General features: G+C 40.1%; 1 protein-coding gene across 1 annotated transcript; it reads left to right on the forward strand.

Annotated features, from left to right (window-relative positions):
• The first annotated feature begins 610 nt into the window (after positions 1-610).
• On the forward strand, positions 611-11,907 carry LOC111662188 (OX-2 membrane glycoprotein). The gene is made up of 7 exons (XM_023415969.2): positions 611-811; positions 1,438-1,551; positions 1,666-1,986; positions 3,247-3,576; positions 7,097-7,381; positions 8,467-8,568; positions 10,058-11,907. The coding sequence occupies exons 2-7, from the start codon at positions 1,470-1,472 to the stop codon at positions 10,063-10,065; spliced, it is 1,128 nt and encodes a 375-aa protein (XP_023271737.1). The 5' UTR covers positions 611-811; positions 1,438-1,469; the 3' UTR covers positions 10,066-11,907.
• Positions 11,908-12,282: the final 375 nt, after the last annotated feature.

Genomic DNA, 12,282 nt, shown 5'->3' on the forward strand with positions numbered 1-12,282 from the left:
AAAAATGTAAGTAAAAAGATTAGAGAGATATATTTAAGACTATGTGTAAAAATATGATATATTTCTATTCACGGTAAATAATTAACTTAATTACTGTATGTTTTTATTTGATGCTGTAAGGATGTTTGTAATTACCACGTTAACCTGCAGAGGGCGACAAAATAGCAATATGCAGTGCTACTGCTACTAACTGTTACTGTTATTACCTCTTTTACTACCACCACTAACACTACTGCTTCTACTGTTATTTCAATTTTTAGTACTACTACTACTACTACAACTGGCACTACTGCTATAACTACTACTACTATTAGCTATTTCTACTTCTATTCCTACTACTACCACTATGATCCTCTATGAACTGTGGAGTCCTACATGAACATGGTATTTTCTGCAAGGGTTGCATTCATATTATTCCACATCATCTTTACAAACTGACTTCAACAGGAGGTGTGGCGTCAAAACTTGAAACTTACACACTGATACAACTCCACCTGCCTCAGAAAGTGATATGCACGGAGTTACACTAGAGGGCGCTGTGAGCCCAAGACATGATCTGTGGCTTTGCCTGGATACATAAATCCACTACATCCAGTAAAGTCAAGTCCAGAGCTGCCACCGGCTGGTGTTCATTGTGTTGGTGGTCCGCAAAATAGAAAACACTCGGATGAGTAAAAATAGTTTTGACTGGAGCCTGTGCTGGAGTGAAGTTTCAGAAGACTGCTGGATCCTGAGGATGCGCAAGATGTTGCAGAGGTAGAACATCCCCCAACTCCTGGCTTTTAATTTTTGCATTAGGACACAAGTAGAGGTGAGTGTCTTGTCTCGTGCGTGTATTATGACACGGGGAATAGACTGTACGACAGATAACTCAGTTCTCCTCAGGTCTCTTGATTATTGATTGATCAGAAACTGCGGAACTTTTATATAATTTCTGTATATCTTGCATATCTTTGATAATTAACTATAATAGTTTTACATTTATTTAGTTGAAGAGTTTATTTATTTTATTAAGTTCATTGCAAGCCATCGTGGGAGACTTGAATTCACCCTAGAGTCTATTTAGTCAGTGATGTGGCAGGGGAAAAAAATCAGTTCAAAAGTCTAAAAAGAGCTCACGTGTCTAAATTTAAAACTTATGTCTAACCTGAACATTTTTTGTACATTGGATGTTGTTGCACATATAGGGAAATATACTCACACTACACCTCTCACAGTTTTCACAGTTTTCTGGATGCTTTAATGCAGTTAAACATGTTGGAAAGTATTTAGTGACCACAGGAGCTTAACTGGCTCTGGGAGTTGAGAAAATGAGGTTAACTCAGCTTGTAAACATTCTCTCTGTATCACTGCTGGATCACGAGTTGTATAAATTATAGGAGAGTGCAAGCTCATGTTGGGCTGACTAATGTCAACTGATGTTTCTCCATATCAAAGTACCACTCCCCCATCTCCATGTTAAATGAGCAATGAAGAAGATGATGATCCAGGCCTCCTGTAGGAAAAGTCTGCAGGTGTGTTTACTCCTGCTGCTGGTGGGAGGACTACAGGGTGAGTGTGCCAAGATAAGATGAGAAGGAAAAGGTCAAAGTGAGACCTCATAATACAACAAAGTGGAGTATTTTTATGTACAGTATGTAATTGACATTAGGGTGGATGTATCAGGCAGGGTAACTGCACCAGAGCGTCTGGAAGCTCCAGTGGAGAAGCCCTTCACTCTGACCTGCAGTGTTTCCAGGGAGCGAGGTGAATCCCTGAGGCAGGTGCGCTGGCTGGATGTCCAGAACCAGACCCTGCTGAGCTACCAACCCGGCAACAAAGACAGTGTGAGCGGACAGCAGCATGTGGAGCTCGCTGCATCCCCAAAGGACACCTCAGCCATCACCATCCGCAGGGTGGGCTTCCGCGATGAAGGCTGCTACACCTGCATCTTTGACATGCATCCTTCTGGTTCAAAGCAGGGACAGACCTGCCTCACTGTTACCGGTGAGTAAGGCTGTTAACGACAACTACTTTGATTTTAATGAATAAAAAAATCACTTTTGGCAAACAGAAGAACACCTATATGTTATTGTTTAGATAATACCTACATATGTTTAATCTGAGAATCCATAGGATCACTAACAATACATTACAGAACATAGATTGTGATCTGAGTGGAGGATGGAGGCAGATGAACACATGCTTTGTAGCACGAATGAATGACTTTTGTAGAAATAAACTGATTCTCTTCCTGTCATAAGCAATATATTAAATGTGAAAGAACGATTACTAGATAATGGAATTAATGGTAATGGTATCTAATTAATGAACAAGCACATATTGTATGAGATTATTGGCACTATACTTAATTGCAGAAACATTTCAAAAGGGAGGGATTTACTGTTTTTCTTTAAAAATACACAAGGTGCTCAAAAAACTGTTTGCAATGGAACAAAATCTTACAAAAACTACAACACACACATATAAAGTTCAGTGAAAGTTTTCAGCCTACGATGCAAAACAGGAAATGACTCTGCTATTGTGGCCAAGTTGAGAAATGGTCCTGGTGACACACTAAAGGCAGACAGCTCTCACCCATGAGACGACCTGGGGAGCTCATATATCCAGAATCCAGATGCTCAAATCAGATAAGGTGTCCTATCCTCTGTCTGATACAGAATCAATATCATTCACATCAAGATGTTTACGAGTTTGAGAGATTTGTTAGAGAACGCTACCGATATAAGTGAGGAATTCCACAACCAAGTAAATGTTCTTACATCAGTTTCCATTGTGTCTGCCCCTGTTGATGTTTGGCTTAACTGATCTTGGACGCACGCCTTTTGCACCAGCCCATTAGAATTAAAGAAAACCAACTCTCCAATAGACTCCAGGGATAGGTACTCCTCCCCACAACCTGAACATCAATCTGCTGTGGGGATTTACTGAGAAAATATGTGCATACAGATGTCCCTAACCACCCCTAACCTCCGAACACAAGTTGATGAGTCTGTTGAGGCTCAGCCAGTCATGTTAATAAAGAGCTGTGGAGCAGAGGGAGAAGGAGGGCTCATTCTACTAACCAGAAACAGCTGGTGCAGATTCCAGTGACTGGTTTTTGTTTGGGTGCCTCATATTTCTGAATATTAACATTGTCCTGTTTTTCACCCTCTGTCTCCTTGTTCTTCTCGTTAACTTTTTTCCCCATCCATCATTCTTTCACTGAATGGTGGCCTTTTTTTTCTTTTTTTCTTTTACTCTCAGCACAAGTCACAGTTGACAACAACAAGACAGCAGTAAGCGGCAAGAAGGCGTCCCTCTCATGCTCCTACGGTTTGCCCGAAAAGGTGCAGCAGATCCTATGGAGATACACTCCTGCACAAGGAGGCTCCACAGAGGTGGCCTCCTTTGCAAAGCGGAGTGACCCCATGATTGAGCCACCGTACCAGGGAAGGGTCTGGCTCAGTGCCTCCCTGTCCCATAGCCAGCTCACCATCCAACCTGTGTCTATCCAGGACGAGGGCTGCTACACCTGCCTGTACAACACACATCCTGGCGAACCGAAGAGCTCCACAGTTTGCCTCTCCACCTATGGTAAACATCTTTTTAGCTATTAGTGCTGGTGATGATTTTACATTGCAAACAATATTTATAAAATGCCCACAGAAAAATGCAATGGGTGTGCAAACCCTGAGTTCCCCCTTTGAAGAGCAGGTTATATATGTACAAAACACTGGCCATAAAGCTGGGTTAAAGGATATGTTCAGACTTTTTCAATACTGTCTTAATACAAAATTCACATGCTCATTATGTACATTGAAAGTGTTATTAGCTACTATGATCATTCCTCCTGCTCAGGTTGTGACGTCTTCCCTTCCTACAAAATCAAAACTCCTCATCCTGTGCAAAATGCTTCTGTAACCGAAGATCGTATTTAGGAAATAAGCTTTCTCAAGTTCTTGTCACGAGTTACAGAGGAAAATTGAGACCACTCTCATATCTGTATGATAAATATGAAGGTACTGCCGGCAGCCGGTTAGCTTAGCTTAGCATAACATAAAGACAACTTAGACTGGCTCTGCGTAAAGGTAATAGAATTTTAAAAAATCCAAACTATTCCTTTTACTGTCAGCTGAAGTTAAGATGAGGCTTTTGCAGTCTGAGTTTGCCAAGTCAAGTGGGTATCTGGTGGTCACTTGTAGTTTTACTAAACAGTCTGTAATGTGATTTGTCTCACATTAGCTTCCTGAAATGTGTAAACTTCCTCTATAATCTCAAAATACAGCTAATGAAGCTACTAATGCTTTTGGATATCCAGTTGTTAGTTTATGGGTTACCCAGTGATTAAATGAATCGTTGAACAAGTCGTTGGTAGCACTAGATGAAAAGTCAGTGAATCTTCAGCGAGCTTTACACTCCTTCCAAATTGTTGGTCAGGTGGTCGGATAGCTTCGGAAACACCCCATACACACACACACACACACACACACACACACACTCACACATACACACACACACACACAAACACACACCTTTCAGGCATCGGATAGGGGGTGTCTGTGTCTGTCCATTTCAAACCAATGAGCCGACATTCACACACACACGTCACACCATGATTGGCCAGCTATGCAGAGGTGAGAGAGTGGGCTGGCGTTGTACATACGCTCTCCCTAGCTCTCTTTTTTTCATTTTTTACACAACATGTGACAACTATTTGTGGCACTTTTCATGTGGACAACCAAGCGCACCACTATAAATGTCTTCCAGGAGGGACCATGTGAAAATGTATGCCATTATCCTCTTATGTTTTTTTTTAAAAAAGCTATCACCCTCCATAATCGCTTTTCACTCTGACTTCCTGTGTGGCTGTAAACACTTCATGTCAGTTTCAAAGGCATTTCATCACACTGACAGTTTGCCCCAGACTAAAGTGTTAGACCAGCACTTACCCACGCCTCAAGCCCCAGTATATGACATTCAGATCAGATAAATCTATTGGTTGCCAGTGCTATAGCTGCTACTCCAGTCATCAGTCTTTTGCTGCTTTGTTTCACAATAGTGTCAATGTTGTGCTAACCTCAGTGAAAGACTTCGGCTTTTTGTTTCAATCAACAATAAGTATGAGTCTTTCAGCTGCACATTTTTGCAGGGTAGCTGTGAGTGAGCATGTCAGACCAGCTCTTGTGGGAGAAATAACAGAGGCAGACTTTAGTGTGAATGCAGGGAGACTTAACCCTGGACTTTGTGTCTATAGGAACGATAGGTACCCTTGGGATTTAGAAAGGAATGTTCATCTTTTCTTCCTGAAAGTAGCTGCTGAACATTTTCATGATACAGCAGCAAAGCTAAGCTGTCGGATGATTTGTGAGCACACAAACACTGAGCAGTGTGTCCATGTGAAGAATGGGCCATTCGAAAGAATGATGGAGGCAGGGAGAGAGGTCCTGATGCATGACTATGTCAGTGTTTGCAGCAGACAGTGATTCCCTCTGTGCTTTGTCTCTCTCTCCTTTTGCTCATTCGCTTTCCCACTTTTCTCCTGCTCCCTTTCTCTCACAGTCATCTCAACTAACAGATGTGCTTTTGTTGGAAATTGAACTGTACAGTACAGTAGGTGTTTCTAATAGTGGGGCTCAATTAGCATTAATGTGTTTTTTTTTCTTGTTGCTCTTTGCTGCCAACAATCTTCCACCCTCATCCCACTCTGGATGACGTGATGCTGGCCTCCTTTACTCACATCTCACACATGCTGTCCAAAAACAGTAATCGCCAATACACACACAGACACACACACACTCTTATTATTATTTACTAAAATAGACTAAGGTAGGTGACTCCAGGTGATTACATGACTCCAGATTGTTTGCAACATTGTTAAGCTTTTAGAAAGGTCATAAAAATCATAATTTGTCCTGTAATGCAATTGCCCTTCAAAAGTCATTCTTTGGCAATTTAATTAGTCAGTAGGTTAAATTCAGCAAGGGATAAAGGGTTCACTTCAAATGTACAGTATAAAATGTACAAAATGTCAGTGGTGAAAGACATGTTTAGATCCTTTACTTATGTAAAAGAAGTAGTAAACCAGTGTAAAAATACTTCATAACAACTAAAAGTCTTGCATTCAAAATATTCCTTGTCTAAAGTACATGAATAAACTAAAGTATACCAAGTAAGTGTCAAAGGTAAAATTTTTTTAGAGAAATGCCCCCAATGAGTGTTATTATACAGGAATTTTAGTGCTGTAGTTGGTTGCTAAGATGAAGCTAAATTTAGCTTCTTTATGTGCTATGGGCTAATTCAATCTATAAAAATGCATCATATTCCATGAGCTCATCAATGGTTTTGTGTGTAAAATACTATTTTGCAAAGTAAAGTACAATTAATTCTAACTGTGCAATCTAATTCTAAGTAATAACCATAATTCTTAAAAAATTCACACCAGCTTTGTTTTATCATTCATAGGAGATTATGGTTTGGATTGTTAACAGACTTTTTTCCTGTTGTGGTTTTACCCACCCAAAAATCTGATACTATCCAGACCGATAGTGGGTGAAGTTCATCACCTAGAACTGTGAGAAGACGTTGAAACTATGAGGGCCAAATATCTGTGGCTAAATGTGTTCTTGCCAACAAAAATGTTCTCGGTTCCAGTGCATCACATTCCTCCTTCAGCCACAGATAATTGAAAACAGCCACAGATTCACTTATGGATCTTAAGTGTGCAGGAATTCACATACCTTAACTGATCCAAAGGCTTCAAGGGTTTTCCCAGGTATCTTCTTAGCAATTTATCCAAAGAGACTTTGAATATTTACAGACACACACCTAACTAAAATCTGAATTTTGTCCAATTTGTGGATTAGAGTAATATGTTTCATATGTCCTGTCCCACCAGCATACTTTATTTATTTCACTTAGTGTATCATAATGTGATAATATTTCCAAAACCCTCAGGCTTGTGCATTTCACACACAGTACAAGAGAACAAAGGAAGGAGGGAGAATGTATTAATACATTATCATTTCAGTGAACCTGTCATATGTGCCATATACATCTATGTGTGCACCAGTGTGTTATGATGGTTGCTGTAGCTCTTCCTCTTTATTTCCCACAGTGCTGCCCAAACCCCAGGTGAGCTACAAGACCACCTCTCCAGGTGTGATCGAGGCCAACTGCACCTGTGTGTCGCGTCCCCCGGCAGAGATTGTGTGGAACGTGGAGACAGATAACCGCACCATGGGCCCCCCTGTGACCACACAGCTCCCACAGGGCGACGGGACCACTCTGGTCATCAGTACACTGACCGTCCAGTCCGGGCTGCTGAAAGATGTGTCCGTCAAATGCTTGGTGCACCACAAAGGGCTTGAGTCACCGATTGCTGTATCCATGAACACTAAAAGTGAGTTGGTGTCAGTGAACCGTCGCTTCCATGTGGATCTCCATTTCAAAATTTTGAATAGCATTGTGTCCTCATTTGTCCAGGCCTGCACCTAGCCTCATTACCTGCCTACCTTACGACAAGCCCACAGAGAATACTAGAGATTGTTAGATTGTTTTTGACTGCCATGATTACAGAAGTCCTCATACTTGTAACAGTGATTTGGCTGAAAGATATAGTTCAGCATTTCAGCTTTCTCGACTTTCTGGCAAAGAGTCAGATGAGAAGATCAAAACCACTCTCATCTCTATCCAATAAAATGAAGCTACAGCCAGCAGCTGCTTAGCTGCAAAGACTGGAAACAAGGAGAAACAGCAAGCCTGGCCCTGTCCTAAGATCCACCAACCAGCACCTCTACAGCTCATTAATTAACATATTCAATCCAATTCAGTTTTATTAGTATAGCACCAAATCATAACAAACATTATCTCAAGGTATTTTACAAGGTAAGATCAAGACCTTTCAGTGTTATAGACAGAAATGCAACAGTTCTCACAATGAGCAGCACTTGGCTTTATAAGGATTAAGATCTAATATCAATTAGTATGTTAGAGCTGGTTTTTGTGGCTATTGAGGTGCAGCAAGGTGGATTTGGTATCTTCAGACAGTTTCCCTCCTTTTTCAGTCTTTGTCCAAAATTGAGCTGAGTTGATACTGGCTAGCTTCATGTCTATATATACACACACACTGACACGTATATACATAGAGCATATACTGTATAGGTTTTCATGCAGCTAATAGTGCAGGAGGAAATGTGATGTGTGTGACTGTTATGGCTTTATACTGCTGAGTTCACCTTCTTTTCATGGGTCAAGAGTGCACATTTTACAGAAATCAAATGGTATCACTCCAGATTATATCACAAATTCAATCAGTGACGGTACATAAAAGTAAAGCAGTGGTCAGACCAGCAGAGGCCTGAGCTTCTTATATCTTCAATCTGACTTCTACAAGGCTTGTATTTACATAGTGTAGTTTATTTAAAAAATAAACATCTACCAAGATATGGACTGACAAAACTGCTTCTCTGTCTTTCTCCCTCCTAGTTGGGACGGCTCTCACCATCCTGATCTCAGTCACCACAGTAGCAGCTCTGTTGGTCATGTCCCTCTGCTTCTGCCTTTGGAAGTGTTTTTTGCACAAAGAAGGTGAGTGTGTGATGCCTGTTGTATGTTTTCATGTTCTCTCAGTGTCAAGGTTTATATCAAAGACTGAGAATTGAGAATTATTAAACACACAATGAAACAGCGTCCATGTTGTTTGTGTCCAAGAATATGGAGACATGGAGCCATATGGAGCAGTAAACACCAGAGCAGTAGTACTATATCCTTCCTGATGCTGACGTTGTTCTCCTGGCTCAACTGATTTCCATCCAGACCGCCACCATTCTAATGAACTCATGAAATCATTTGAAGGTTAATAAAATTTCATGTTTAGGGATCCCTCCGCATTGTGGATTGTGGCAAACTGCCCAGGTGCAACATAATCAATGAAAAGGAACAGTGGCCCGTAGGGATGTGCACCAACGCTAACTATAAACACTTGTTCTATTAATAAATAGAAGTCAGAAAGGCAATACTCAGAGGGTGGGAGTTGTGTCCTGTTTCATTTATGCCCTGAGATTTTATGTAGACACAATACTCGTATCTGCTGTTTTGTTTAACAGGCAGTAATAGCATGAGCTGACCTTAAAGTTGCACTAATCATGTTGTATGTTTACATTAACAATGGATCAGATGACTATGCGTAAATTGAAAAAAAGGTCTGTGACAAACCCACAGGTTATGGCCTGACTTTGCAGTTCTCCTCAGCTCTACAGAGCCTTTTAGTCTCATTTAAAACATGCCAGCCATGTCAAAACTATGTTTTTTCTACCTGCACTCCATCTGCACTTTACTTGCACTTGAAATCACTGCTTCCTGTCTGTGCATGAAAGAAAATAAGTACAGTAGTGCGAACAGAAAGAGGGAATCTGTACATATTCGCCAAAGCAGAGCTCAAAACTGTGCCTCAGTAGAGAAGGTAACTGAGACACTATCTGTAGTGATGCGGTCTGGTGCACACAGTTATTTGTGAAAGTTTACTTTTATACTTTAGGAAGTGCGGCACTTGCCAGGGATCCTACGCTCTTCCCATTGGCTCACAGAGCTGGGGTCCTCATACGTTGGACCCTTCTCCTGATGCCACTGCCTCTTCTTGTTATAATGAAGAAGAAGCTATGATGCTATGATTTAGGCAGAAATGTTATTTGCCTTGCACGTATGCACCTTATTAAAAAGTTTTAAATATAACTGTATGCTCCAGACTCCATCACTGCAGATCATGCATTGTACAAGCACAGACAGCGGGAGTATCTCAGTATACAGTACATTTCTAATTAATATTTTTCCATACCAGTATGAATCTAGCTACTGAATATGCGGCTGTGATGTCTCTATTTTCTTTAGGATCTTAATTGAAACGCTTTGATGGTTCCTTTGATGGTTACCAGCTTCGTCATTTTCTCACAGCTGCACCAAGTCAGATTTAAAATGACATTTTACAGTAAAATTAACTGTAAAGTGCTTCAGAATTTTAAAAAAAGTAATCTTCAATGTTGTGTCATTGCTTCTGCTCTCTTCGTGCATTTCTTTTCAGTGGATTAATTTTTCAGACCAGACCAGAGCCTGAAAAGAAGAGGCAGTGCTTCTCAGAGCCAACCTTGCAGAACTGATTCCCTGCATCATCATCATCATCAATATCATCATCATCATCTTGGAACAAAGGGAAGATGTTCTGACACACCTCTATACAATCCTATTAATGAGCACCAACCGTAGGACATTCAACTCTGCTCTTCTGCCTCTACATCTGACTCTCATATAAAATCCAGGCTGTCCTCACATGAAGGCTGTGTGGAAATGTGTGACTGGATCATGTTTTTCTCTCTGGCTCTGTAATTGATTCAGTTGATAGCTACAGATTCCACAACAAACAGCAGAGTCACTGAAATTAAAGTATAGCGATTTTGTTTTTACAACATCTTTCATGTCTGTAAAATACTTTCTTCCGTTTGTCTCTGTCTTTTACCTGGTCCTTAGAATAACTCTGGTGTCATTTTATATTTTTCATACTCAACAAATCTCATGAAAAGACCAAAAAAGTGACATGAACATGAGCACTGTTGTTTAGTTTACATCGACACTATAGGCACCATTGTGCTTCTGTAAATTCTCACTATCATACCAAATGTGTATTAATCTGTGGCTGAAAGTAGTCCCCAACAAATGCACTATTTACTGCTGTTTGAGTAGCATTTACTAAAAACTATAGTGCTCAGCTGTATTAGGAAATTATTTAGCTTTTTTAGATGTTGAACCCACATTTTCATGCCTTATTTTAAAAAGTTTGTGTCTCAGTTACATTAATTCCCACGGCAAACCAGTATTGTAGCAATGGACTAATGATGATTGATATACACTGCTCAGTGTTTGATATATTTGGTACGTTCATGGGATTTGTGACTATAGTAAAAATATAGAATATTGCCAGCCTTATTTATTAAAGTAACACATCTAACTGTCAATATGAGCTTCCGCTTAAGGGTTTTCTTGTCCTTGTACCTGTGTATTGTGAAAGCTGGGTGGGGTCATGGGTAGTCTTCATAAGATAAACTAAAATGACTGCATGCATATGTCTTGTTTATATAATATCTATTGCAAACTTTTCTACATGTTTTGGCTGTTTGTGTGTGTGTGTGTGTGTGGTGTGTGTGTGTGTGTGTGTGTGTGTGTGTGTGTGTTCTGTGAGTGTGGAGAGATGTTAAATTCCATGGACAGATAGCTTGAATCAATTCCCAGAGGAAGCGATGCTGAAACCTTTTCGGTGCCTCTGAAAGGAATGTGTGTCTTGTTACCAGTCTACATCATAGAGTCGGATGAGGTCCTGTGTGAACTCTGGTTGGGTTGTGTGGATTTTGAGGTGGGGTGGCTTACTGGTATATTATTTGGGGGCTGCAGGTAAAACAACCAAACAAGCCACTCTGCTCCTCTAAAACTATGCTTGAGCAAAACCCTAAAGGCCAGCTCTCATTTCTGTTGCTCTGGATCAAAGCAGCGCCTACATCGCTAAAATATAATGTAATAATGCTTCTGGGATATATTATGTTTGTACATCTACATGCACTTACAAATGTAAGCTTCATCCTGAAATAGTCTTGCATATCAAAGCATAGGATTTGAATCTGTCATTTATTTACTTTATCAGCAGGAGAATGACATGCAGGTTATCAGACTTTAAGCTCAGTTAGCTTACACTACAATAACTCTGAAATATGTTTCAGATTACTTTTTGAATAAATGGAAATGTGTTGCAGCATTCAGTCCTGTATAGTGCAACTGTAGCCCAGAAAAAAAGAGGAAAAGATGAAACAGTGCATTATGACCAACTATGTAAACTTGATATAATAGATACAACAAACAGAATAATAAAAATATAAAACATAATAAGTTTCTAAAGCTTGATCAATTTAAAATCTTGCCACTCTTCCAGCTTTTTCAGCTTAGCTTTGTACATTGGATTCATAAAGACATAAAATTCCTTTCTGGTGTGCCACACCTGCCTTCCAGATGCTCATTTTTTGAGGCCTTTTTCATCCTAAGCCAGGCGGGTTACGGTGCAAAAAAAACAAAAAACACACACATGTTGTGCACACACACAGCTTGCTGCACATTTCAGTTGTTTTCTGATGTATTCATACGCTCTGGGACAACACACAGTATTTATTAGTTCTGTGATATATATATATATATATATATATATGTGTGTTTGTGTATTCAACTCAGCACTTGTATAAATATATAACATAAATACAGTTCATATCA

Source organism: Seriola lalandi, unplaced genomic scaffold (genome assembly GCF_002814215.2).
Source record: "Seriola lalandi dorsalis isolate HSWRI2012SDOR001 ecotype SW California unplaced genomic scaffold, Sedor1 jcf7180002054559, whole genome shotgun sequence".
NCBI classification, from domain to species: domain Eukaryota; kingdom Metazoa; phylum Chordata; class Actinopteri; order Carangiformes; family Carangidae; genus Seriola; species Seriola lalandi.

What these genes read in the sequence shown, in the direction of transcription:
- LOC111662188 (XM_023415969.2), top strand. Translation starts at nt 1,470, where the DNA reads ATGAAGAAGATGATGATCCAGGCCTCCTGTAGGAAAAGTCTGCAGGTG. An exon ending in GACCTGCCTCACTGTTACCG is followed by an intron (nt 1,987 to 3,246) that starts GTGAGTAAGGCT and finishes TTTTACTCTCAG; the next exon opens with CACAAGTCACAGTTGACAAC. An exon ending in TGTATCCATGAACACTAAAA is followed by an intron (nt 7,382 to 8,466) that starts GTGAGTTGGTGT and finishes TCTCCCTCCTAG; the next exon opens with TTGGGACGGCTCTCACCATC.